At 40.2% G+C, this 27,882-nt stretch overlaps 1 protein-coding gene and 1 non-coding gene across 3 annotated transcripts in view; one reads left to right on the top strand and one right to left on the bottom strand.

The window, feature by feature from the left end:
- Positions 1-27,882, bottom strand: part of Aoah (acyloxyacyl hydrolase) — a 227,048-nt gene that overhangs the window by 62,561 nt on the left and 136,605 nt on the right. For both annotated transcript variants that reach the window (XM_074065287.1, XM_074065288.1), the window contains exon 13: positions 9,245-9,327. In XM_074065287.1, coding sequence (XP_073921388.1) covers positions 9,245-9,327 — 83 coding nt within the window. The remainder of the gene's footprint in view (positions 1-9,244; positions 9,328-27,882) is intronic.
- On the top strand, positions 3,568-3,641 carry Trnaa-ggc (transfer RNA alanine (anticodon GGC)). Its single transcript has one exon. It is a non-coding gene; the product is annotated as a tRNA-Ala (tRNA).

Below are 27,882 nucleotides of genomic sequence, written 5' to 3'. Positions count from 1 at the left end.
TGCATGGAAAATGGGAAGCTCTGAGAACCCCCTCATCTGTCCTCTGGTGACAGTGTGGCCTGATTGGAGGCATGGCTTTTTGTATGAAAAAGGCATGGATAAAGGTGTACCATTAAGGAGCCAGTGGACTGTGGGCAAGGTACTTAACTGTTGTGAGCCTCAGTTTCCTTATCTGCAAAGCAGAGCTGGTTTGTGGATTAAATGAAGGCAGAGTATGTGTCTAGAGACATTCCTTTTGAGGCAGAAGGAGAGGTCCTTGGAAACCTCCATATAACCTCCTTGTGACCTTAAAGAATGAAGAGAAGGAAAGGCAGCAAGGATTGTGTGAGGATCAGGACCAACTAATAAGAACTTTGCAGGAACAGTCAACAAAAATGCTGCTTTATGCACACATAATTAGCATAGAGATTGAGCAACTCCCTGAAGAGAATGGATAAAAATTTCAGATCATGTCATTTTTTCAGGCACCCTCTCTTGGGATCACCCCTCCAACTCTGGGGACTCTACTCCTCACTTTACAGTTTTCTCTCAATAAACTCTCCTGCTTTACGCTTCTCTCATTGTCTGTGAAGTTCTTTCTTCAGCTTTGTGGGACAAGGACCAGGTCTTAACTCTCCCATTTCACTTTGATGGTTCTTTTGTTCACTGGGGAAGCACAACCCTTTCTGTCAGCTTTCTTTAAACCTACCAGCAGTGTGGGTGGCTCTCTCTTGTCTATTCCTGTCACAAACTCCCAGAGGGAGCGTCTCTCTGTTGGACACTCTAGGGGAGGAAGAACTCTTTCCCTATACTGGCCAAAGACAGATTCACAAGAGAAAAGAAACACAAGTTTATTAACATGTGCATTGCACACGTATTCATGGGAGCACTCAGTAATGAGTAACCCAAAGGTTGGAGGTTAGCTGTGACAGAGGTGACTCCAGTCTGGATGAGAGAGGCACTTTAAAAGCAGACATCTAAAGAGACATGGGAAACAACAGGCTTCTCAGAAAAATAACTAGCCTCTCACAAAAGTAACAAGATGCAACTGCACAATGTAAGTAGTGGGCCTCAAGGCCAGGATGAGTTGAGCAAACTTTCCCAAGATAAATGAAATGGGGGGTGGTGTCTCACCAAAATTATGAGCAGTAGTCATAAAATATGCATGACAGGTTTTAAGGACAAGATGGACTAATGAGATCCTCTTGGAATGTCCAGTTTGATAAGATGGGAGAGGGGCAGCTGATGGTCAGATTCAGCAAGAAGTTAATCAGATAGCCAATTATATCTGTAGCTTCAAAGTAGAGTGCGGGGGGAGTGCCTAAAGTCAGACTCCTATTTAATCTCATGAATTCCAGCCATCCTTTGGCTTAGCTTTTTCCCCAAATCCCACCCATTAGGGTGCTTTGCTATCCTTTCAATAAACTTTGTGCTTGCTTTACTCTTAACTCCTGGCCTGCTGTGACCTTGCTTTAACTCTTAACAGCTTGTCCAGGTTCCTTCAGTCATTGACTGCTCTAGGACAGGTACCTGGGGAACAATAATCCAGTCAGGTACCAGCTAGAACTTGGGCTTATATACCATCTTAGGCTAAAGGAAGAAAGCCTTGAGTCTTTGGATGGGTAGACGCAAGTTATGAGAAGGTGACCAAGATAAGGATGGTAACCAGTTTTTTTCCCCCACAAGACAGGGTCTCACTGTGTAGGCAAGGCTGGCCTCAAACTTGCAATCCTCCTGTCTCAGTCTCCTATGTGCTGGGATTACAGGTCTGTACCACCAGACCTGGCTCTAAACAGGGGTTGTTTAATAATGTTTGTTATACAAATTTCATAGGGGCTTTCCCCACTGATGATGGTTATTAAGAGTCCTCCTCAGCTGGGTGCTGGTGGCTCACACCTATAATCCTAGTTACTCAGGAAGCAGGGATCAGGAGGATCACAGTTCGACGCTAGCCCAGGCAAATAATTCACGAGACCCCATCTTGAAGAAACCCATCACACACATACAAACACACACACACACACACACACACACACAAAAGGCTGGGGGAGCGGTACAAGGTGCAGCCCTGAGTTCAAGCCCCAGCACCACACACAAAAAAATTCTTCTTTTCCCAACAATTAAGATAATGGTCCTATATCCTCTGTGTGGAGTCACATGCTCACCCCATATCAAAGCCAGGCATGTGACTTGAGAGTATAATGGCTGCTAGGAGATGCTAAAATAGGAAGGGCAAAGAGGATCAAATGAGCAGGCACACACCTTCTACAATCTGGGCAGCCACTGTGCAGCTGTCAAACTGCTTGAGGAGGGCCTCAGTTTCACGCCATGTAGAAACCCTACCCTACTGGATAAAACCCCAAGTCCTAAAAGCTTCTGTGTGTTCTGTCCTTTCCAGAACACACATCCCCCTCAAGGGACACTTTTGCTTTACTAATAAATCACCGTTTACTATTTGTGGTTCTTTTGCCACACCTGGGGGGCATCCAAATCTTACAGTTTGCACTCAAAAACTGAGGAAAATGTGGAATACGCCAAACTCTGGTAACTGTTAGGGTGAACAAAGGAAGCCATGTTAGAACTGGACCCCATCCCCCTTGAAGGTTGTCTGTTCCTCCAACAGGCCCCTCTACAATCGCCTAAAGCAAGAAGACCTTGCTGATACCCCTCCCTTAAGAGACCTCGACACCACGTTCAGCAGGAAGTAGATATAAGTACATCAGCAATGTGGTAGGAATGTTAGGGTGAGCGAACGGAAACTATATTAGAACTGAACCCTATCCCACTTGAAAGTGACTTACTGGAAACTCTCCACCTGGCCCTAAAGAAAAATAAACATTCACCTAAAGCCATTTACTAGAAACTTCCCATCTGGCCTAGAAGAAATAACCTGCCCTTAAGCCATTTCTTGGGAGCTCAGAGGGCCATTAAGAATTTTTCTGCCCTGTGACCTTCCCTGGACTCCACCCATCTCCTATATCTGCCCCCAGTCTGCAAGTGGCTGGAGGCTCCAGCTCTCTTGCTGGGTACTCCCTCCACAAGACTACTTCTCCACAATAAATCCTGTCCTGCACTGAGCTGTCTTCCTGACTATCCATTCTGCATCTCTTTCATCTAACAGTAACAAACTCTCTGGAGCTTTTCTTCACTCGGCAAGTTTTCTTCTACTTCTTCTGAAGGTGTTATTCTACTTTGATTTGAATCATGCCCAGCCACTTTGATTTGGGAGACGGTTGAAAATGTGAATGGCCACAAGGCCAATCACTAAATTCATATGTGGAGGAGGTGGAGTGGGACTGCCCAGCACAGGCTGTACCTCAAGGGAGACCCCTACTCCTCTTCCACAGGGCAAGCATGGCCCAGTATTGCCAAAGCTGCTGATTTTCTAAGATGAGCAGGAAACTGGATTTTTATGTAGAACATCTTTATTTTAAAATCTGTCACAAATTAAATTAAAAACCAAACAAAAAAGTGTTTGTGTCAGCCTGTGGCTTCTTAGCTTATCTTTTTGTTGCTGTTGTTGATATTGGGGCTTGAACTCAGGGCCTTGCACTTGCAAGGCCTGCCCCCAGCCAAAACTGAGGGGCTGGCAGAGTGGCTCAAGTGGTAAGAGCACCTACCTGGCAAGCATGAGGCCCTGAGTTCAAACCTCAGTGCTGCCAAAAAAAAAATGAGAAATTGAGGCACAGAATGAGGTAGTGTAGAGCCATCCTCCCCATTCCCTGCTGCTTCTCTCTCCCTTTCCATCTCTCTCTCTCTCACCCTTTCCTTTCTCTCCTTTCTTTGATGGCTCCATGAGGGACTACACCCTATCACTGGATCCACATCTAACGCCAGCCTTTGATTTTGGTTAGTTTTTCCCTTTCTAGGTTTCTCTCACACTGACCATCAGAGCCCAGGACTTTATCTCAGAACCCACAGTGCTGGCAAAGAGACACCCTCTGTCCACTGAGTGGATTCACTTGTTATTTTCTGGGGACTCTTAGAAAATTCAGGTACACTTCCTCAGAGACATACCATAGACTGTCAGTTAGTTGGGAGGATACACCTGCCCTCTGACGTGTCTGTTCTACCATGTAGGACCACTGTGGTGATTGCTTACTGCCCTTTCCACAAAAATGTCCCAAAAGCCCTCAAAATGCCCAAGGGACTGAGATGTTCCCTCCAAGACCTTCAGTCCCACGTTTGCCCCAATGCCTCCTTGTAGATACTGCCCAGCATTGTCTCTCTGATGGCCTAGTCCCTGGGGAGTAAGCATCTTTCTTGGACAGAGGGTGATGCCTCTTATTTGCTGATCCCCCCTACCCCCAGTAAGCCTTGGTTCCCAGAACAGTCCAGAGCTCCCAGCTCAACCAGCCCCACCATTCTCAGCCATTGCCTTCTTGTCTGCCACTGTTGAAAGGACCCCTCAAGCTCTGGAGCTATAGCTCTTCCTGTCATTGATACGTGCCTTTTAAATTTATTCTTATTTTGTTTCTTTTAGAAACTTTTGACATTGAAAAAGTGATTGGCTTTTTAAAAATTCTGAATAATTAATAGCACATGGTGGAGCTAGCAGCAGTTTCACTGGCACTACAATGATGGATGTTTAGGAAACCCTGCATCTCCTTACTCAACCCACAGCACTCTTGTGGTGTTCAGGCACATATGTTGCTATCCCTCTTGTGCATGGCGGCCCACCTGGGTCAGTCCTGCACCAGGTTTTGTGATGCATGTATAATATCACAGTGGCATAGTTTAGGAAATTGTCTTTACTGGAAAATAGTTGTCCTTGCAAAAGATGAGAAGACAGATGTTCTCCACAACCCTTACCGCACTAGTTCAGATGCAGTTTCTCCCCCAGGAGGATGGGGTGAAAATAGCTTACTCCGGCCGGCTAGTTGTCTAGACAATCCAGAATGAGATCTAGGTGGCCGTTGTCAACTGTGTTCACTAAGCCAGGATCCCCATTTCCCAAGTACAGAAACCAACTAGAGAGAGCAAGTGACTGGCCCAACTCACACACCAGTTCCAGGACCTAAATTCTATTTTGTGCTTTAAGGAAAGAAGATTTTATGAGGCAACAGGAAGGGAGAGCCTCTGCTCTTGTTCTCTGGGCCTCACTTTCCACCTCCGAGAGATAAGGGAATGTTTTGTGAGAAGCCAGCCAACTCCCTACAGCATTTTGACCCCTTCTGTCTTCAGGGCACTGGCTGCCTCCCTCCCACCCTGGGCTGCCTCTGCCATCGTCTCCTTTGCTGATTGTAAGAACTCTTGGCAGGAACCTGCCTCTTCCTAACCAGCCCCCTGGTCAGAGAATTGTCATTTGCATTAAAGATGACTTCTACACTTTACATTTTAAAATGCTCTATAATCTTTGGCAATTTTTCTATACATGGAGGCATCTATAGAATTTTTTGAGATCTCCTATATAAAGGTTATGATGAATTTGGAACTGTTTCTTTAATTCTTACTGTATAATTTTAAAGAAACACTTTAATATTCCATTCAACTCTTTCTTCCTTTCTTCCTCTTTCTCTCTTGCTGGTTCTGAAGAATAAGTGCCGCCATAAATATGCAGAATGTGGAAAGCTGACTTTTCCTAAACCTAATAAAAACCTCGGGGAGTAATTGAAATAACTTGGTGTGGGCAGTCAGGTGACTTGCTGCATAACATCAAAAGAAAGGATATTTTCCTTGCTTCCATAGCAAGGAAAAGCAACAGAAAATAGGAAGCAGGGCTGGAGAATAAAACCAGGACATTAAATAACGAGTAACTGTGGGAAGCTAAAAAATAAAGTCCTTTTAGAATTAAGTTCGTAGAAAAATAGTCAGGAAGAAGCTTTGAAGAAATAACATAAGACGAGTTGTCTGTCTTATGTATTTCTAAGGAATGCAAATTCAAAGAAAAGAAAAGAAATGTCCCTTTCCTTCCCCCCAGCATCTATTTATTAGATAAAAATCTGACAGAAGCTGCATGTTTCCATCAAATTCTGCTTTTTCTGTTTTTTCATGATCACCTCCTCCTATGTCCTGGTTCCCTTTTTTTGTTCCTGCAACCCAGGATCATAAAGGAACATTGTCAAGGTGGCAGATCACACAGGAGGGCCAGCTACTGTCAACTGTCTGGGTACTTTGTGGAATATCCTACACTGGTCTTTATGATTGTACGAAAGATCCCTGTACTTGTTATGGGAAGACATGTCTGGGTCTAAGGAAAGAGAAACACTGAAATCACATGGAGAGAGAACAACTTGTAGCTTGCATTTCTGGCAGAATCTTTTTTTTTTTTTTTTTGCGGTACTGGGGTTCAAACTCAGGGCCTACACCTTGAGTCACTCCACTGGTCCTTTTTTGTCATGGATGTTTTTTGAGATAGAGTCTCATGAACTATTTGCCCAGGCTGGTTTCAAATCGTGATCCTCCTGATCTCTGCCTCTTGAGTGGCTAGGATTACAGGTCACTGGTGCCCAATATCCTGGCAGAATCTTATTGGTCATTTCCTGCTCTAACCTAATACCTTCAGCTTTACAACCTTGGGCAAAACCATTACTGTTGGCAGACTCTATTTCTTTCTAGGGTTTTTAAAATGTTATTTCTACAAAGTTGAAACCTTTTGGAAACAGAAAAGTAGGAAAAAAGAAAAAAGCAACCAACCAAAATTTATCAAAAATAATGATTTTGGTGTATTTCCTACCAATCTTTCTTCTTAGATATAGGTATTTTTTCCTTTTAAAAACATGGTAGAAATTGAACTGTATGATCTAATTTTATAATTTAATTTTTCTCTTGTCAATGTTTTATCTTTCCAAATAAAAAAAAATAGAAAAACACTAGCCATCATTTTCTAGAGCTGCATAGTATTCCATACAGATGATCTTTTGTTCTTTTCTTTTTACAGGCTACATTGAAAGAGAGTGTTTGGCAGTGTTGGGGGATGTTTGAGTATCTCATTAGTGGTAAAGAGTGGCAAGGGTTTCAGAAGCAGTTTCATTGGAATTGTCCATTAACTATTGGTTGTGTTCCTGTGTAGGAGGTTAGGCTGACCTTTCTCAATTGACCATATTGGATAGATCACAGTCTGGTTGTTGAATTATCTTTGTTGGTGTCTGAGTGGAGTTAAACAACCAGGGCAGAAGTTCCACCTCTGTAAGTTCACCATGTCTGTGACCTGGTACAAGGTTCTTGACCTGACGATGAATCTGCTTTTTATGTGGATATCCACGTGGATCTCCTTATAATTCCTCCATTGTGAGAAATATATTTTAACACATTTGAGTTGTATTATAATGAATGTGTACATTGTAAATTTTCCTTCCTTTTCCCTCCCTCAACACTCTCCAGAGTTATTGCAATCAGTGGTATCTCAGCGCTGGAGAAATATAATAATATTCACCTGACAGTGTTTGCAGTGAAAAGGATTAACTGAAATATACATAAATATACATATTTATACATATAAATATGTGTGAATATATATATAATATATATATTATATATATCACAGTGCTTGGTAAGAGCTCATAAATGGCATTTATTATTTACTAGTTAAAACATTTATGTTATTCTTAGAATAGAACATTCATTCTCTGTAGAATACTTATTTTAAGAAATGCACTATCTGTAGGTAATACACTTAGTTCAGACTCATGCTGCTTGGAAAATCCCTCCACATTTTTAGTTAATGAGAGATGTCATGGGGATGGCTAATAGCCTTCACTTCACGTGTCAAGAATAATCTGGGGATGATGGTTGTCAGGCACACTGCATTGTGAGAACTGCTTGCTGAGGCCGACTCTGGGGGTAGCAAGTGGGAGTGCCAAGGGTGGTTAGTAACATGTTCCCCAGGCTTAGGAAGATGGAGGGGCAGCACACAAGCTCTTTGCCACCTCTCCCTTACAATGTCACAAAACATTACTGGCCGATCCACTATGCAGTAGCTGGACCATTGTTTACCGCAGAAGTTTCATCAATGTCATAAGGCAGTAGACCACCTCCAGGTTCAAGGGGAAGTTGAGATGCCCACAGGTACAACTTCAAACTCCATCCTCAACAGAAACATGGGAGAATTTTCCTTGTGGGGAGGGTAGAGCTTTGCAATAACCTTGACTTTGCTCAGCCCTCCATTGGCTAATGTTTATTTAGGTCTTTCCTGCTGAGCCTGGAACACCCCACCCCTTGGCTTTTCTAGAACTTTGCAGGTAGGGACCTACCTTTCCTTATTTAGAGCACTACTAAATACTGCCAAAGTAGTAACTGATATGTCTTTGTTATAAGCACTCTGAGATGTTGGGGGCTGAGGAGATTTCACTCCCTGACAGCTGTTAGACCCTTCTTCAGGAGTGTGCTAGGACTGGTGTAAACACAACCTTTTATTTGCATCAGAAGACTGCCATGGTTTGTGCAGACACCAATGAACCCTTCTGGTTATCTAAGCTCAGTTCACTTTGTGAGCAGCACTCTCCTGTGCTTGATAATAGAGAAGTCCTTATTGGACTGTGTTGAAGTCTAAGTGGCCTGCCTTGCCTACTTTTGATTCTTATTGTTAGTACAGAAACTGAACTGGTTACATAAAGAAAAGAAGAGCACAGGTGATGGTAGCAGGGCAGTGAAAGCAGCAGTGGGCTGGCAAGTGGTTCCTGTGGTAATGGGAGCCACAGACAGGAGAGGCATGGGCAGACAGAAGCCCATCTGCCCAGGTAGCTGGAATATTGGTGACCTCAGAACCCACAACAATTGAGGTGGCAGCAGCAGTGGGGTGACATCCCCAAAAGTGAAACTGATATGAGTTAATCAGAATCAGGAGCAGAGAGACATCTCCCACTAAGGGGCATTGCCTAAAGCCCAAAAGAGCAGTAACTTCCTCATGACATGAGGTCTGGAACTCCATGTCTTACCTGGGGTGTCAAAAGCCTCAAGAAGACTACTGCTGTCTGCTGTCTTCTGCTGCTGCAGCCTAGAAACACCCACCAAGGCCCTGGAATAACTGACAAAGCATCACTTCACCACCCACCATTTCTATTTGGGTGGAGAAGAAAGACCCCAGGCAGCTAGTTTGTGACAGTGACTGACCCACCCTAGGGTCTCCCCCTTGACTGCGTATTGTTCTCATTTTCCTTTGCTGTTGGGTAAATTACTCTGAGCTCAGAAAGGACAATGGTGCTAGAAGGAGACTGTTCATTTTATTCTTGTTCTTGCTATAGAAGTCTCAGTTTTTATAGTACTTAAGAAATAAAACCCATCCTTACAGGTGCTTTGGAGAAGGCTGAAGCAGAAAGCTACATACCATTTCTTGAGATATTCTGGTAGTCTCTGTGGTTACAGTGGTTTCTTTTCCTTAAACGAAGGTAAATAGATTTTTCTTCAATTCTGAAATGAATACATATGTATATATTTAATGTTAGGACACTTGCTGATGAACTTCAAAAAACATGTTTTTCTGATGATTTTTTAAAATATGGTGAACATGAATGCAGAAAATCAAAGCTTCAGAAGATCCAAGATGGCGACTAGGGTGCAGAACCAGAAAGCGTGAGCTCTATGACTCCAAAACCATGCTGAAGTGCTGGAACCACACTTGGCAGAAATAAAGCACCAAGGAGAATCAAAACCTTGATACCCTGAACCCCTAGTCCATAGAAAACTTCTCTATGTCACATTACACTGAGAAAACAGGTGGGCTGCCATCACTGCCACCAATGCCACCACCACCAGCTCCAAACCTGTTTGGGAGACATTCATCAGACCAAACAGGATTCAGAGGGAAATGAAGAAAATGGATACCCAGTCCTGGACTCCAACAAAACAAAGATAAATGACACCAAGGAACCAACAATGTTCACAAGAACAGCCTCAGAGAAGAAATCCTGCAAGTAATCACTGAGAATGTCACAGAGATGATACCAGACATGGTTAACCAAAATGTACAAAAGCACTCAAGAAATTTCAAGACAACAAAACTAAAGAATATGAGAAGACACAGAAAAAAATAAATGATCTCAGAGGAGCCCTAAATAAACACCAAAGTGAAACAGAGAATACTATAAATAGAAAGATAAATAAATTAAAGACAAAAATAGAAAATATTAAAGAGGAAGTGATCCATGATATAGAAAACCTCGGGAAAAAGAATCAGACAGAAACACAAAAGACAGGGGAAGGCCAATCCAGCAGACTAAAACAAGTGGGAGACAGAATCTCAGACTTGAAGATAAAATGGAAAATAAAAGAAAAACTGTAGAGTTACTAGTCAAACAACTCAAGTCCTGCAAAAGGAATATGCAAGAACTCACTGACTCCATTAAAATACCAAACCTGAGAATCATGGGCATTGAAGAAGGAAAAGAGGTCCAAGCAAAAGGGATTCATAATATGTTCAATAAAATAATAACAAAAATTTCTCAAATCTAGAGAAAGCTATACCCATCCAGGTTCAGGAAGCCTCCAGGACACCAAACAGACTTGACCAAAATAGAACTTCTCCATGACATATTATTATTAAAAAAACAAGCACAGAGAATAGAGAAAGAATACTGAAGGCTGTAAGAGAGAAAAAACAAATAATATACAAAGGTAAACCCATCAAAATCACAGCAGTTTTCTCAATGGAAACCTTAAAAGCAAGAACGGCATGAAGTGAAGTATTCTGGGCACTGAATGAAAATAACTTCAACCCTAGGATACTCCACCCAGGAAACTATCATTCAAAATAGATGGAGCAATAAAAGTCTTCCATGATAAGCAGAAACTAAAACAATATATGACCATCAAGCCACCACTACAAAAGATTCTCCAAGGAATTCTGCACACAGAAAATGAAAGCAAACAAAACCATGAGAGGACAGGCAGTACCAAACGACAGGAGAAGAAAAGACAGAGAATCAGAGAGTAACACTGATTCAGCTGCACACAATTAAACCCTGAAACAACAAAAACAACTAAATGACAGGAACCACCCATACCTATCAATATTAACACTGAATGTGAATGGACTTAATTGCCCCATCAAAAGACACCATTTAGCAAACTGGATTAAAAAGGAAGATCCAACAATCTGTTGTTTACAGAAGACTCATTGACAGAAACAAGCACTGGCTTAGGGTGAAAGGCTGGAAGAAGATTTACCAAGCCAATAGCCCCCCCCCAAAAAGGCAGGAGTAGCAACACTTATCTTGGACAAAGTAGACTTCAAACTTACATTTATCAAACAAGAAAAAGAAGGACACACCAGACCAATAAAAAGAGAAATACACCAAAAGGAAATAACAATTATCAACCAATATACACCCAACATCTGTGCACTCAATTTCATCAAACATACTCTGAAGGACCTAAAAGCATATATAGACTCCAACACAGTGGTAGTGGGAGAATTTAATGCCACCTATCACCAATAGATAGGTCATCCAAACAAAAAATCAGTAAAGAAATTCTAGAACTAAATCACACCATAGACTGAATAGACCCAGCTGATGTCTACAGAATATTTCATCCAACATCTGCACAATATATATTCTTCTCAGCAGCCCATGGAACTTTTTCCAAAATTGATCACATCTTAGGACACAAAGCAAGCCTCAGCAAATATAAGAAAACAGAAATAATCCCATGCATTCTATCTGATCCCAATGCATTAAAACTAGAACTCAACAACAAAAACAACAGCAGAAAATAAGCAAACAATTGAAAGCTGAACAACACATTGCTCAATGATCAATGGGACATTGATGAGATAGAAGAGGAAATTAAAAGATTCTGGAAGTTAATGAAAATGAAAACATGACCTACCAGAACCTGTGGGACACAGCAAAGGCAGTCCTAAGAGGAAAGTTTATAGCCATGAGTGTATATATTAAAAGGACAGAAAGATCTCAAATCAATAACCTAATGCTACATCTCAAACTCCTAGAAAAACAAGAACAAGTAAACCCCAAAACAAGCAGAAGGAGAGAAATAATAAAAATAAGTGCCAAAATTAATGAAAAAGAATCAAAGAAACAAAAAAAATACAAAGAATCAACAAAACAAAGAGCTAGTTCTTTCATTAATTAAATAAGATAGATGACCCATGGAAAATTTGACTAAAATGAGGAGAGAAAAAGACCCAAATCAGTAAAATCAGAAATGCAAAAAGGGAGATAACAACAAACACCACAGAAATCCAGGGAATCATCAGAGACTAGTTTGAGAACCTATATTCCTATAAATTTGAAAATCTTCAAGAAATGGACAAATCTCTAGATACTTATGACCATCCAAAACTGATCCAAGAGGATATTAGCCACCTGAGTAGATCTACAACACAAAATGAAATTAAAGCAGCAATAAAGAGTCTCCTAAAAAAGAAAAGTCCAGGACTTGATGGATTCTCTGCTGAATTCTATCAGACCTTTAAAGAAGAACTAATATCAACTCTCCTTAAACATTTCCCTGAAACAGAAAGGGAACAAACACTGCCTAACTCATTCTATAAAGCCAATATTACATTCATCCCAAAACCAGACAAAGACACCTTCAAAATGGAGAATTATAGGCCATTCCCCTTAATGAACACCAATGCAAAAATCCTCAATAAAATAATGGCAAACCGAATCCAACAACACATCAGAAAGATCATTCACCATGATGGCTTCATCCCAGGGATGCAGGGGTGGTTCAACATATGCAAATCTATAAATGTAATACAGCACATTAATAGAAGCAAAGACAAAAGCCACTTGATAATCTCAATAGTTGCAGAAAAAGCTTTCTTTTTTTTTAAATTTTATTATTCATATATGCATACAAGGCTTGGGTCATTTCTACCCCCTGCCCCAACCCCCTCCCTTACCACCCACTCCGCCCCCTCCCTCTCCCCCACACCCCCTCGATACCCAGCAGAAACTATTTTGCCCTTATTTCTAATTTTGTTGTAGAGAGAGTATAAGCAATGATAGGAAGGAACAAGGGTTTTTGCTGGTTGAGATAAGGATAGCTATACAGGGCATTGACTCACATTGATTTCCTGTGTGTGTGCGTTACCTTCTAGGTTAATTCTTTTTGATCTCACCTTTTCTCTAGTTCCTGGTCCCCTTTTCCTATTGGCCTCAGTTGCTTTTAAGGTATCTGCTTTAGTTTCTCTGCGTTAAGGGCAACAAATGCTAGCTAGTTTTTTAGGTGTCTTACCTATCCTCATCCCTTCCTTGTGTGCTCTCGCTTTTATCATATGCTCAAAGTCCAATCCCATTGTTGTGTTTGCCCTTGATCTAATGTCCACATATGAGGGAGAACATATGATTTTTGGTCTGAAAAAGCTTTCGATAAGATCCAACACTACTTCATGATAAAAGCTCTAAGAAAATTAGGAACAGAAGGAATGTACCTCAACACTGTAAATGCTATGTATGACAAACCTACAGCCAACATCATACTTGATGGAGACAAACTGAAACCATTTTCCCTAAAATCAGGAATGAGACAAGGGTGCACACTATCCCCACTCCTTTTCAACATAGTACTGGACTTCCTAGCCAGAGCAATTAAGCAAGAAGAAGAAGTAAAAAGAATACAAATAGGTAAAGAAACTGTCACAATATCCCTATTTGCAGATGATATGATCCTATACCTTAAAAACCCAAAAACTCTACCCAAATACTCTTAGACACTATAAACAGGTATACCATGGTAGCAGGATACAATATCAACTTACAAAAATCATTAGCTTTTCTGTACACCAACAATTGACAAATTGAGAAGGAATACATGGAAACAATTCCATTTACAATAGCCTCAAAAAAATCAAATACCTAGGAGTAAACTTAACAAAGGATGTGAATGACCCCTACAAGGAGAATTACAAACCCCTGAAGAAAGTGATTGAAGAAGACTACAGAAGATGGAAGGATCTCCCGTGCTATGGATTGGTAGAATCAACATAGTAAAAATGGCTATACTACCAAAAGAAATCTATGTGTTTAATGCAATTCCTATCAAAATCCCAATGACTTTCATCACAGAGATTGAAAAATCTACCCTAAAGTTCATTTGGAAACAAAAGAGACCACAAATAGCCAAGGCAATACTCAGCAAAAAGAGCAATGCTGGAGGTATCACAATACCCGACTTCAAACTATATTACAAAGCAATAACAATAAAAACAGCATGGTACTGGGACAAAAACAGATATGAAGACTAGTGGAACAGAATAGAGGACCCAGGTGTGAATCCATACAGACATGCCCATCTTATTTTTGACAAAGGTGCTAAAAATGTATGATGGAAAAAAGACAGCCTCTTCAACAAATGCTTCTGGGGAAAGTGGTTATTTGCCTGCAGAAAACTGAAAGTAGATCCATGTTTATCACCCTGTGCTCTTATTAACTCAAAATGGATAAAGGACCTGAATATCAGACATGAAACTCTCAAGTAAGTACAGGAAAGAACAGGAAACACTCTGGAACTAAAAGGTATAGGCAAGGACTGCCTCAATAGAACCTCAGCAGCCCCGCAACTAGGAGAAAGAATGGACAAATGGGACTTCATAAAATTAAAAAGCTTCTGCACAACAAAAGACATGGTCTTAAACTGAAAAGACCACCCACGGAGTGGGAGAAAATATTTGCCAGCTATACATCAGACAAAGGACTGATAACCAGAATATATAGGGAACTTAAGAAACTAAACTCTCCCAAAATCAATGAACCAATTAAGAAATGGGCAAGTGAACTAAACAGAACTTTCTCAAAAGAAGAAATTCAAATGACCAAAAAACACATGAAAAAATGCCCACCATCTCTAGCCATAAAGGAAATGCAAATCAAAACCACACTAAGATTCTACCTCACCGGTTAGAATAGCCATCATCAAAAATGCCACCGCCAACATATATTGGCAAGGATGTGGGGAAAAAGGAACCCTTGTGCACTGCTGGTGGGAATGTAAGCTAGTGCAATCACTCCGAAAAAAAATTTGGAGGCTTCTTAAAAACCTAAACATAGATCTGCCATATAATCCAGCAATCCCACTCCTGGGGATATACCCAAAGGAATGCGACACAGGTTACTCCAAAGGCACTTGCACACCCATGTTTATTGTAGCGCTATTCACAATAGCCAAGTTATGGAAACAACCAGGATGCCCCACTACTGACAAATGGATCAAGAAAATGTGGTATTTATACACAATGGAATTTTACTCAGTCATGAAGAAAAATGAAATCTTATTATTTGCAAGTAAATGGATGGAACTGGAGAACATCATTCTGAGCGAGTTTAGCCAGGCTCAGAAGACCAAAAATCATATGTTCTCCCTCATATGTGGTCTTTAGATCTAGGGCAAATACAGCAATGTTGTAGGACTTGGGTTACATGACAAGGAGAGAACATATACAGGAGGTATGGGGTTAGACAGAAAACCCAAAACATGAAAGTATTTGATGTTCTCACTCCAGAGGAACTAATGCAAAAACCTTAAAGTGACAGAGGTCAACATGAGAAGGGGTCAGAAACCAGTGTAAAGATCAGTTAGATGAATCAACCTGGGTTGTAACACATTTATACATGAAAGCAATGCTAGGAGTCTCTCTGTATAGCTGTCCTTATCTCAATTAGCAAAAACGCTATGTCTTTCTTATTATTGCTTCTTTCTTTTTTTTTCTTTTATTTATATGTGCATACAATGTTTGGGTCATTTCTCCCCCCTTCCCCCCACCCCCCTCCCTTACCCCCCTTGCCCCCTCCGTCTCCCCCCCACCCCCTCACTACCAGGCAGAAACTATTTTGCCCTTATCTCTAATTTTGTTGAGGAGAGAGTATAAGCAATAATAGGAAGGACAAAGGGTTTTTGCTAGTTGAGATAAGGATAGCTATACAGGGAATTGACTTGCATTGCTTTCCTGTGCATGTGTGTTACCTTCTAAATTAATTTTTCTCAAACTAACCTTTTCTTTAGTTCCTGGTTCCCTTCTCCTATTGGCCTCTGTCACTTTAAAGTATCTGCGTTAGTTTCTCTACATTGAGGACAACAAATGCTATCTAGTTTTTTGGTGTCTTACTTATCCTCATACCTCCCAAGTGTGCTCTCCCTTTATCATGTGATTGAAGTCCAATCCCCTTGTTGTGTTTGCCCTTAATCTAATGTCCGCATATGAGGGAGAACATATGATTTTTGGTCTTTTGGGCCAGGCTAACCTCACTCAGAATGATGTTCTCCAGTTCCATCCATTTACCTGCGAATGATAACATTTCGTTCTTCTTCATGGCTGCATAAAATCCCATTGTGTGTAAATACCACATTTTCTTGAACCATTTGTCAGTAGTGGGGCATCTTGGCTGTTTCCATACTTGGCTATTGTGACTAGTGCTGCTTATTATTGCTTATTTCTGATCTTCAATGGAACTAGAGAAAAGCACAGAACAGGTTCTGCCTGGAAGCAAGAGGGGAGGGGGGAGGGGGAGGAGTCAGGAGGTAGGGGGAAGAAATGACCCAAACAATGTATGCACACGTGCATAAACGAATTAAAAAAAAACCACACTAAGATTCCACCTCACCCCTGTTAGACTAGCCATCATCAAAAACACCACCAACAGCAAATGTTGGTGAGGATGCGGGGAAAAAGGAGCCCTCATACACTGCTGGTGGGAATGTAAACTAGTACAACCACTCTGGAAAACAATATAGAGGCTCCTTAAAAAACTAAACATAGATCTGTCAGATGATCCAGCAATCCCACTCCTGAGGATATACCCAAAGGAATGCGACTCAGGTTACTCCAGGGACGCCTGCACACCCATGTTTATTGCAGCACTATTCACAATAGCCAAGTTATGGAAACAGCCAAGATGCCCCACCACTGACGAATGGATCAAGAAAATGTGGCATTTATACACAATGGAATTTTACTCAGCTATGAAGAAGAATGAAATCTTATCATTTGCAAGTAGATGGATGGAACTGGAGAACATTATCTTAAGCGAAGTTAGCCAGGCTTGGAAAACCAAAAATCGTATGTTCTCCCTCATATGCAAACTTTAGATCTAAAACAAATGCAGTAATATTATTAGACTTGGGTCACATGCTGAGGGGAGAACACCTTCAGAAGGAAGATGGAAAGGTAGGAAACCCAAAACTTGAAAGTGTTTGATGTCCCCACTGCAGAAGAGCTAATATAGTAACCTTAAAACGATGGAGGTCAAAATAGGAAGGTGACTGGGAAGTAGTGAAGAGGTCTGGTAGAGATGAATCAATTTGGGTTGAAATACACTTGTACGTGGAAGCAATGCTAGGAATCTCTCTGTATAGCTATCCTATCTCAACTAGCAAAAATGGTATTTCTTATTATTACTTATGTCTGCTCTTCAACAACTTTGGAGAAAAGGGCAGAACTGGTTCTTCCTGGAAGATGGGTGGGTAGAGGAGAGAGGGAGGGGATGTGGGCAGGGGGGAGAAATTGCCCAAACAATGTATGCACATATGAATAAATGAATAAAGAAAAAAAAAGAAAATCGAAGCTTCACTGACATGCTTTCTCTAAGCTGTGAATGGAGAGCTGGGAGTTATCATTAGAAGTGATTCTATGAAATAAGTGGTATCAGTATGGTAAGAGTACTGTCAAAGATATAAACCTTTTTTTCTTTTTGCATGAAGACCTCCAAATTCACCCCTTTCTAGTTTTTTTCCCAAGAGTTGCTATAAATGTCTTGGGCAATTGTTCATCTTTATCAACTATTATTTTGAATGTGGCATTTCCTTTTCTTCTTTTGGTTGTTGTGAAGGTGCAGCAGACACTCTTGTCCTGTAGATCTACTCTCCCCAGGTGGGCACTGGCACACCTGGCAGGACCCATGTCTGCACAGAATGATGGCTGTATTTCCCAGCTTCCCTTGTAGTTAGGTGTGGCTGTGTCACTAAGCTCTGGTGATGAGATGGAACTGGAAGTCTTAAGTGGTGGCAATTTCTGGATTTGTTTTTGAGGGAACAATTGGAAGGTGACTCTTGCTCCTTCTTTGTCCACTTTCTCTATTCTGCTGCTCAGACTAAGAATGCTGCCATATTGGACTATGGGAAAAAAGGCACACACTGGTGAAGTAGAGGAGGATCTGGAAGGACCCTTTCTGTGTGAGAAAAAGAAACTCAAGTATTATCTTATTCAATCCACCAATATTGGGTGAGTCTGCCTTACTTGCAGTAGAATCTAATATAAATGGACACAGAGTTTAGGGACAAATTTGACACCAGCATCGGCCTTTAATTATGCACATTTTAAGCAACTACTTGGCTGTCCTTTGTCCTATTTTTGATTTTCTATTTTCTTTCGCCAAGTTCTTAATTTAATTTAAATGTAATTGAATGTTTTGTTGTCAGTACTTTTATAGACTTCCTAAAATCCTTTTTGAAACAAAACCAGGTATAAACTAATGACTAATAATTAAGCTCATAAATATTCCATTACTCTGAAATTTTATCTGCTCTTCATTCTGACATATTCATTATCTCATGACCTTCAATACCATCACCCTTTATTTTCAAGTGTTATGTAAATCTTAGGCATTGTATTACAGAGCTTGGCAATTGTCTCAAATCGTTCAGAGAGGTAAGCATACATCATGTTTGAGCATTTGGAATGCATTGAAAGTAGGAAGGTAGTTTGTTTTTTTTTTGACAGTACTGGAGTTTGAACTCAGGGCTTCATGCTTGCTAGGCAGGTAGGTGCTCTATACTTGAGCCACTCCACCAGTCCTATTTTTGCATTGGGCATTTTCGAGATAGGGTCTTGTGAACTATTTGCCGGGGCTGGCTTTGAGCCATGGTCCTCCTGATCTCTGCCTTCTGAATAGCTAGGATTATAGATGTAAGCCACTGGCATCCAGCTAATAGTATTCTTTTTGAAGTCTGAGAATACCAATAATAACATTTCTTAATAGAAGACTAGATGAGCAATATTTTAAATGTGGGGTTTTTGTTTTGTGATAGGATTTTGTGGTGAATGATATATTTTATTTTTTAAAATCAAAGCCACCCATGTGAATAGTTTAAAAAAATCCAATGCATTCATTCAAGAGATGTTTGTTGTTCAACAAACATCTATGTTCCAGGCACTATTCATTCTAGGCACTTGGATTATATTGGCAAATGAAAAAGAAAGATTTCTGCCTCTCTGGTGTTTGACATTAAGGTCAAAAAGCACTAAACAGTATAAATAACAAAATTATAGAGTATGCTAAATGGTAATAAATTCTATGAAAAAAGGGGTGAACTGGGCACTGGTGGCTCATGTCTGTAATCCTAGTTACTCAAGGTGGCAGAGATCAGGAGGATTGCAGTTTGAAGCCAGCCTGGTCAAACAGTTCTCTAAACCCTACCTCGAAAATACCTATCACTAAAAGGGCTTGTGGAGTGGCTCAAGGTGTAGGCCCTGAGTTCAAACCTAGCATTTCCACCCTCAAAAAAAAGGGTGAAGGAGACAAGGATTAGAGTGGCCACAGGAAGTCTAATTGGCTGACCTTCATGTTTTTATCTCTAAGTTACATATTTTAAGGCTACTTACTGATTTTCGGTTTTTGACATAACCTATCCACTTCCTTCTCTAGAAGAGGAGGATCTAGCTATTCACAATTATGTATGCTTGCTTTCTTTTTCCTCCATAACTCTTTATATTTCCCTGGAGATAATAACTGCATTTTGTTTCTTTAAGTTTTCAAGGATTTATCATAAATTTACCCTCAAATCTTCTACAGTTTGATCTTCTTTCAATGTGCTCTGACAGAGTTTGTTAATTTTATCTTCTTGTGGCAGTCTCTCCTGGAGCCTGTTGACTTGCTTCACCTGGGCCCTCACCTGGGCATAGTGGACATCCTGGGAGCAACTTTCTCTATCACCCTGGAGAGCCTCTTTGCATTTTCCTGGGTTGTTAGGTGCCCTGTTTCCTGGAAGGCCAGATTTTTCTTACAGAATGGAGAATACTTTTAAGTAACTTTAAGGGGTGGATAAGAAGTCACATTAGTTTTTCCTTTTACCACTTGTATATCTGAAAATGCTTTTATTCTTTGACTTGATTGCTTGGTGAAGTGTAGAGTGGGTCCAGAAAGGTAACTTGCACTATAAATATAAATGTTAAGAAGATTAATAGGATTTACTGGAGGAAAAACATGGAGAAATAGCACAGTTCATGGGATCTCTGAGCTCTCATTATCCCATTGGAAAGTGTCTTAGGACACAACTGGAGTCAACACCTCTTATACAAAAACTCTGCTCTTTATCACTCTGTATCAATGGAGAAAAGCTGTTGAGGTATTTCTGTTGCTATAAAATGGTAGTAGAATTAGCAGTAGTAATAATATATAGGCAATTGCTTTTTTAAATGGGGGAGCCTCATACAGGACAGATTAGCTTCTTGCTAAGCTACCTTAAGTGTGACAGAAACAAGGCTCCAGGACCATCAGCATTTTCCTCTCTTTGACTGTTGTGGCATGTTATCCTGGATACTCCTACCTGTTGGGTCTGGAAATCTAAAGACAAGAGAAGCAAGTCAGTGCCCCTGTCTCCCATGGGAGCACTGTGAACCCTGCATCCTGAGAAGGAGACATACGGTCTCGCAAATCTGCCACAGGGTTGTTAAACAGGATGCTCTTAAGATTGTTTTGTCCCAATAAGGGGCAAACAGGCCAGCTCATAAGGAGGTTATTATGAGAGCCCACATGTGCAAATCCATGACCAGTGGAAAGATCCCACCTAACCCTTACCCTAACCTGGAATTAAAGCATCCATAAAAAGTCAATTTCCACTACAGAGGGGAGCTACCAGTCTCTGGGCTCCACTGTGTTACCTTTAGCTGCAGCTTTTTCTATTCCTAATAAATCTGTGTGTGCACTCTTTGTGTCTCATGAGCTTATTCCTAAGCCCAGCAAAGACAAGAACCTTTGGAGCTCTTCCCCCAACATATCCTTGAATCTGGGTTGGCTCAGACTAATAAAGTGAGATGATGCCAACTCTGGCTTCTAAAATTCCTGGCGACTTTTGTGGCTCTTGAGCCAGTACATGAGAAGGCTAATTTCTCTGCTGGCGAGACTGTGAGAAGATTCTGCCTTAGAAGCAACCACGTCATCCTCCAGCAGATGGATGGATAGACAAACTCTGTCCATCCGTACAATGGGATATTCAGTGAAGAGGGAAATGAGCCATCAAGAGCCATCAAGTCTCACACACACACACACACACACACACACACACACACACACACACAAGGGAACTTTAAATGTAGTATCCACTCTGAAAAGACTACATATTGTATGATTCCAACTGCAGATGTGCCCTGATTTACAGTGGAGATATATCCTGATCAACCTATTTACAATTGAAAATACCGAAAGTCAAAAGTACGTTGAATCTGCCTGACCAACAACCATATTTAGCAACACAGCACACCGTAGAGTATCAGCTGTTTCCCTCACGACCAAGTGGTTGATGGAGCTGAGCTTGCTTGGCTGCCCAGCATCTGAAGAAAGCATCATACCATAAAACACTCACCCAGGAAAAGACTGAAAATTGAAATTTGAAGAACTGTTTCTGTTGAAACATAGCGCAGTCACTTTTGCACTATCATGGAGTTGAAAAGTCATAAGTTGAGCTGTGGTAAATCAGAGACTATTGATAACATTCTGAAAAAGGAAAAAACTATGGAGACTGAAAAAAGTCAGTGGTTACCAGGAGCATGGGTGTAGGGTAGGAAAGATGAATAGTCAGCCTGGGCTACATATGAGACCATCTCAAAAACCAAGGGTCAGGGATGTAGCTCGGTGGTAAAATGCTTGCTTAGCATGCTAAAGGCCCTGGGTTCAATTCCTCAGCACTGAATTAGAAAAAAAATTTACTTGAAAAAAGACCTTACACAGGAAGGAAGAAGCTGCCCACTCTTAAGTACCAGTCACATAAGTGAATCCTCTTAGATCCTCCATGCCAGCCTGACGTTTAGGTGAAGATTACTGTGTAATCATATTCAATATCATACAGAGAGGAAGAAATGGCTAGTGAAGTTCTGTCTGAATTCTTGACCCTCAAAATTGTGAAATTAAAAACAGTTATTGTTTTAGGTATTTGGAATACCTTGTTATAGAACAGATAACCAGGACAGACAGCTATCTACATTGAGATCATTTTCTCTCAGAAGTTTGAAGGAATTGACCCACGACTTTCCAGCCTCCCTGTGTTATGTCTTAACTCATTTTCTGTCTTGGTGTTCTGGAAGGCTGTAGTGACACTTTGTTCCAAGGGTTCTGACATGTTCTGATGGTAGGCTTGGTGTTGGTCTATTTTCACTCTTAGTGTTAGACATTCAGTGGAGGCTTTCAATCCAGAAATTCACATTGTTCAGTTCTTAAAGATGCTCATCAATTGTTTCATTGATGATAACCTGTTTCTTTTTTTTTCTTCTAGAACTGTTATTTGGCTATTGGATCATCTGAACTATTTTTCTAATTTTCCTAGTTTTTCTGTACTATTTTTATCCTTTTGTCTTTTTTCTCTATTTTCCTGGATGATGTCCTCAATTTTAACTTTCTATCTTTCTATTAAAATAATTTGCTATTACTAGTATAATTTCCAAGTAATCCTTTTTGCTCTCTGTACAGTCCTTTAATTTTTCTCCCTTAATGCATAGTTTCTGTTCAGGCCATTATTTTCTCTCTGGCTCTCTCTTTTTTTTTTTTTTTTTTGTGGTATTGATGTTTGAACTCAGGGCCTTGCATTTACTAGACAGGTACTGTTTCACTTGAGCCATGCCCCCAGCCCCTTTTTGCTTTAGTTGTTTTTCAGAGAGGGCCTTTTGTTTTGCCTGGGGCTGGCCTCAAACCACTGATACTCTTTCCTATGGTCTTCCCTGTATCTGGGATTATAGACATGAACCACCATGCATGGTTTATTGACTAAATGAGATCTCATGAACTTTTTCCTGGGCTGGCTTTGACCCTCAATCCTCCCACTCTCTGGATCCCTAGTAAATGGAATTACAAGCATAAGTCACAGTTCCCAGTCCTTTTGTTTTTGTATTGTCTTTATGTTTAAGTTTTCCCTCAGTTGCCTGATGACCTTGGGCTGTTGGCTTATATTTAAACATCGAAAAGGATTGTACACTCACAAACTGATTGGGAACTGGGCTGCTAGGCATGCTTATTTAGTATGGTCCTGGCTATAAGGTGAGCTGGCTGGGCCTTTCTCAAGAAACCTTAATTTTAGTATTTTGGGGGCTACCTCTAGGGGCTGTTCACATTCCCTAGGGAGGGGCTGTCCAGTCTGAAGTCCAGATGGTCAGCAACCAACTGAAGTGTCCTCAGCACTCCACATTTATGTGCTTTTGTAGAAGATTCCTGTCCTTTCTTATGTCTGGTGACCCCCAGTCCAGAGACCCTTAATATTAGGATATCCTGAGAGTAAACCTCTGGGGTGAGGGAAGGGCAGCTGTCTACCTTTGTAGAGCTAAGGGATTGGAAGAACAAATTGCCTTTTCAGCAATTTTTCAACGAATACTTCTGTTTTTTAGCTTCCTTCCCCTTCTGGAACCTCCTATGTCTTTAAGGGGTTCTGTAGTGTACACTGGGTTCAGGCTGTGGTTCCTTCCCAGCAACCTGGGATGCAGCTGTCTGGAGCCTACTGAGAATGACTGCCTGTCTTTCTGCATCCTGGCTGCCAACGTCCTATGGCTATGCTTCTTCCTGTTCTCTTTGTCCTTGTGGACAAATGTATTTGCTTTTTTTCTATGGAGTTTCTAGGGAGAGAGGTAAATGCTTGTGTGCAATCTGCTATCTTACCCAGAAGCCTAAAATGAGTACTGTACCCACTGCATGGTTTATGCCACTGCCTTGACTATTTTATGAGATTTTGGAAAAGCAGATGAGAAATAGACATTAGATGTGAGTTCAATACTAAAATAATTTCACGGTCAATAAAGAGGGTTTATTTTCCTTTGGGAAAGTAATTGTTACCAATCTTTAGTCATAAATATATTTTTGATACTTCTAAAAATGGAATTTATGTGCCAAAATATTGTTTTGCTCATGACTTGCTCTTGGAAAGTAAATAGTATGGGTATTAATCTTGTAGATACAGTTAGTTGCACTTTTCATTACAGGAATACAGATTTCTTTACCAATCAGCGATAGCTTCATTAGCATTTCTATTAGAAATGCATTTAAAGTTTGGGGATTATAGTTTTATGCTAAGCCCTAGAAGTATTTCATGTAGCCAGTGATACTATTTTCTTTCATATCTATCCCAAACAAATAATCTCTTATGAATATTAGGAATTGAATTTACCATGGAGTGCTCAGGAATCTTGAAAATATAGAGGCATCAACACAGTACTTTGAGATGCCTATATATTAAAAGGATTGCTTAAGAGAAAGTTCTCTATATTCAGGGTCAGCTGAACTTGCGTTCACAGGCAAGCTGAGGAAAGTAGGGCAGTGCGTGATGATGAAGCAAATGATAATGACCATTTTGCTATCAACCCCCTCCTCTTTTCCTGTCTCACTTGGATTCAAGGGTTCCAGTGTGACCTTTTGTTTTGCAGCACAACAAAACTCAGAGCAATGGGCTAGTAGATGAGGTGACTGCTTCAGCCCTGCACTTTGGGAGTGAGGAGGAGGGGTACTTGAAATTCTTTAACTACACCTTGCCCAATACCTATAGTACTGACATTCCCAACACAATGTCAAAATTTAAATTTTATCAACTCCATTTGCTGGAGGGTCTAGGTAATATTGGCATTGCATAGTCATATTTTGACTTCTAGCATCAAAGTTCAGAATAAATAAATCTGGAATAGAGTGGTTTCTTGTTGCTTTCCCAACATTTGCTCAGGTAACACAAACACTACTTTCTCTAAGAGCCTTTTAATAATCCTCATTCCATTAAAACAAAACAAAACAAAGTAAAATCAAGAATGGGTCATGAGAATAATGCAGACCCATTAAAAGGATGGATTTTTATAACTGAAAAATGGTCTTGTATTGATTCAAAGTAGAACTTAGTTAGAGAGAGGCAAAAAAGTTTTCCCAAAGGATTGGTCGCCTATCAGAGGTCTTCGGGATGAATTAAGTGTGGCTATTCCATCATAGTGATGTATCACTGGAGAAATTTCTTAGGCCATTTCTAACTTTCATCAGGAGCATTAGTTTGTGTATAAATGCTCAGACCCTTTTAAGTTAAGTCTTGGGGAATAAATCCCAGAAAACACTGGGACTCAGAAGGCTAGCAAGAGGGTGGGCAAAAGACAAATGGTTATGTTTGATATGAAGGATTAGGACAGAGGAGTGGAATTGGATTAAATTGGATAAGGTAGGGACTAGACAGGCATTATCCAGGGGCTTTTCTGCTAGGAAGAATGGAGAAAAGGGTGATTGTTTTTCTTTCTGATGTGGATGGAGGTCAGGCCAACATAGTCAGGGAGAAGGATTAAAGACCTTTCTTCTAGTCCTTTGATACTAGCCACATCCCAGAATCCTGTGCAACATCTCACTCATGGAGTCATAGAACAACCAAGATTCAGCCTCAGAGAGTTATAAACATGACTTCTTGGGTATTCAGAGTGGCTAGCCATGGGCTAATTACACAAGGGAAGGGGATGACTATACAGAAGAGGTCCTGAGGGGTTTAGACAGAAAAAGATTAGCAGGACAGCATGATAAATTTTGAATTTGGAATAGGAAAATAGTACATGGAAATAGACTTCATGGGCAATGTGATCAATAATTCATAAGCTGCTAGACTCAGACAAGACTGCCTAGCAGTTAGGTTGACCTCTGTGCAGTTCTCTGAGCTGGGAGCAGTTGTAACTCTTTCCTTCCTGGCTTTTCCCAGCCCCAGATTGGATTCTAGGCTACTGTATTAGGGTGAACATTAAAGTGTGCTAAAACAGAGATTTAAGACTCTCAGTCATAGAACATTGCATTTTGCAAAGGATGTTTTGTGAAGCAACAGTTTCTGAAGATGTATCGTTCTCATAAACACTCACACACACACACACAAGTTCTATATTGTTTTGTGGTTAAATAAGCTTAGGGAATATCTCATAATTGTAGCAAAAATGGAATAAGACAATATTGCAACTTTTTTTGAGCTATACAAATTTGGAGGCATTTTAGAAACTCTGATAAGCCTTACACTGAATAAACTTGTTTTCCTTTACTTAAACTAGCATTTCTAAAGCTTGTTTAGAAAATATATCTACTATCCTTTAACATTTTGTGGAATTAGTATTCCACAGAATAGTTTATTAAAGAAAATGGATGGAATCTGTATTTGAACATTGAGATGCCTTAAAATCTCACGTCCTGGAACTTGTTGGTTACAAGAATTCTACTGGAGAATTTGGAGGGCGTTTGCTTACTTGGATCACTGGAGGTTGCAAAATCACATCATTCTGTACAAAAATCCACAGACAAGTATAATTTATCTGCTATTGATCAAATTCACATGTCAGAAAATATCCTCTTTGTTTTTTTCTTTGTACTCGGCTACTGAATTAGTAATTTTCTTTTAAATTAATTTTCTTCAATTCATTGATGGTGTGGTTAATGTTTTAACATTGATTTGTGATTCAATATTTTAATGAATTTTGTTTACTTCCTATAGAACATTGATTATAGGACTCACTTAGAAGCCCCAGGGTTTAGGAAACATTGATTTACCTTTATACACATGGCCTCATGCAAGTGGTGAGTCAATTCATGCTGTTCACACTTCTCTTCCCTTGTCCTTATCATTTCCCCTGAAATGTTAATTTCTGCAAATCTGATTTGATTTGGGCAATCTAAGAAAATGCATAAGAAGATTTGTGGATTGTAGAACACTTTACAAATGTAAATGATATTATGAACTGGCTTGGTAATTCTTCTCTTGAATACCTGCTAAGTGGCACATACTTTGCCAGGTCCTGGGGCTACAAGGTGACATCATTTGGTTTGTGCACTTAGGATGCTCAGTCTGAGCAGGTGGAGAGGAAGACATGAGTAAGCAGCTATGAGTGAGGTGACATTGGTATTGAAGAACTGAAGAGGAACTCAGCAGAGAAATATGGGCGTTTGTGGGGATGGGAGTCCATGAGTCCACACAAGAGCAGAAAGTAACTAGACAGGACCAAGATGAGCTCAGATGCCTATGGAAAGATGCTCAAATTCCATCATTATCAGGAGCTTGCAAACTAGAACCATAATAAGATACTGTTAGATTGGAAAAAAATTAAAAATGGACAATATCCATTTATTGGCCACAATATGAGGAAACAAATATTCTCATATACTAATTGTGAGAAAATGAATTGGTACAGCCCCTTTGGAAGGCTTATAAAATTAAGAATGCAAGAATTTTGATTTGACAATTTTTTCCTGAATAAATCATTATGTGTATTCATGAAGAGACAGTACAGAATGTTCATTGCCATGTTACTGGGAATATGAGACTTTGGAAATAAATTGGATTTTCATTGCTAGGAGAAAGAAACAACCATGCTATGAAATACTATGCAGAATTGAACAAGAATGAAAAGCACTCCAGGTGTAAGGTAAAGCATAACCTTTGCTATGCTATGAACAAGTTATCATTTGTGGGGCAATACCAGCTGTGTGTTTATTTCATTAGGTACTAATATATGCAGTGAATACCTAGAAAGCATCTGGACGGAACCCCAGGAAACTGATCACAGGGCTTTCTTCTGGAAACTAGAGTGAAATTGGAACACAGAAAGAGGGGGCTTTTGCTTTTTACTTGACATCAGTATATTTTGTTAAATTAAAAATAGATTCATTTTTTGAGTAATTAAAAACTAAAAATTTAAAAATAAGGAGGGGTAAAAGGAAGTCACTGCAGGTGGAAGGATTTGCTGATACATGACAGGGAGAGACCTCTCCTCAGAGCCCAGAATCTACAGATGGGATCTTCCTGTCTTTGGCCAGATGC

This window comes from Castor canadensis, chromosome 2 (genome assembly GCF_047511655.1).
Source record: "Castor canadensis chromosome 2, mCasCan1.hap1v2, whole genome shotgun sequence".
Classification (NCBI taxonomy): domain Eukaryota; kingdom Metazoa; phylum Chordata; class Mammalia; order Rodentia; family Castoridae; genus Castor; species Castor canadensis.
The sequence above is the reverse complement of the archived record's forward strand: the minus strand, read 5'-3'. Positions and strand labels throughout refer to the sequence as shown.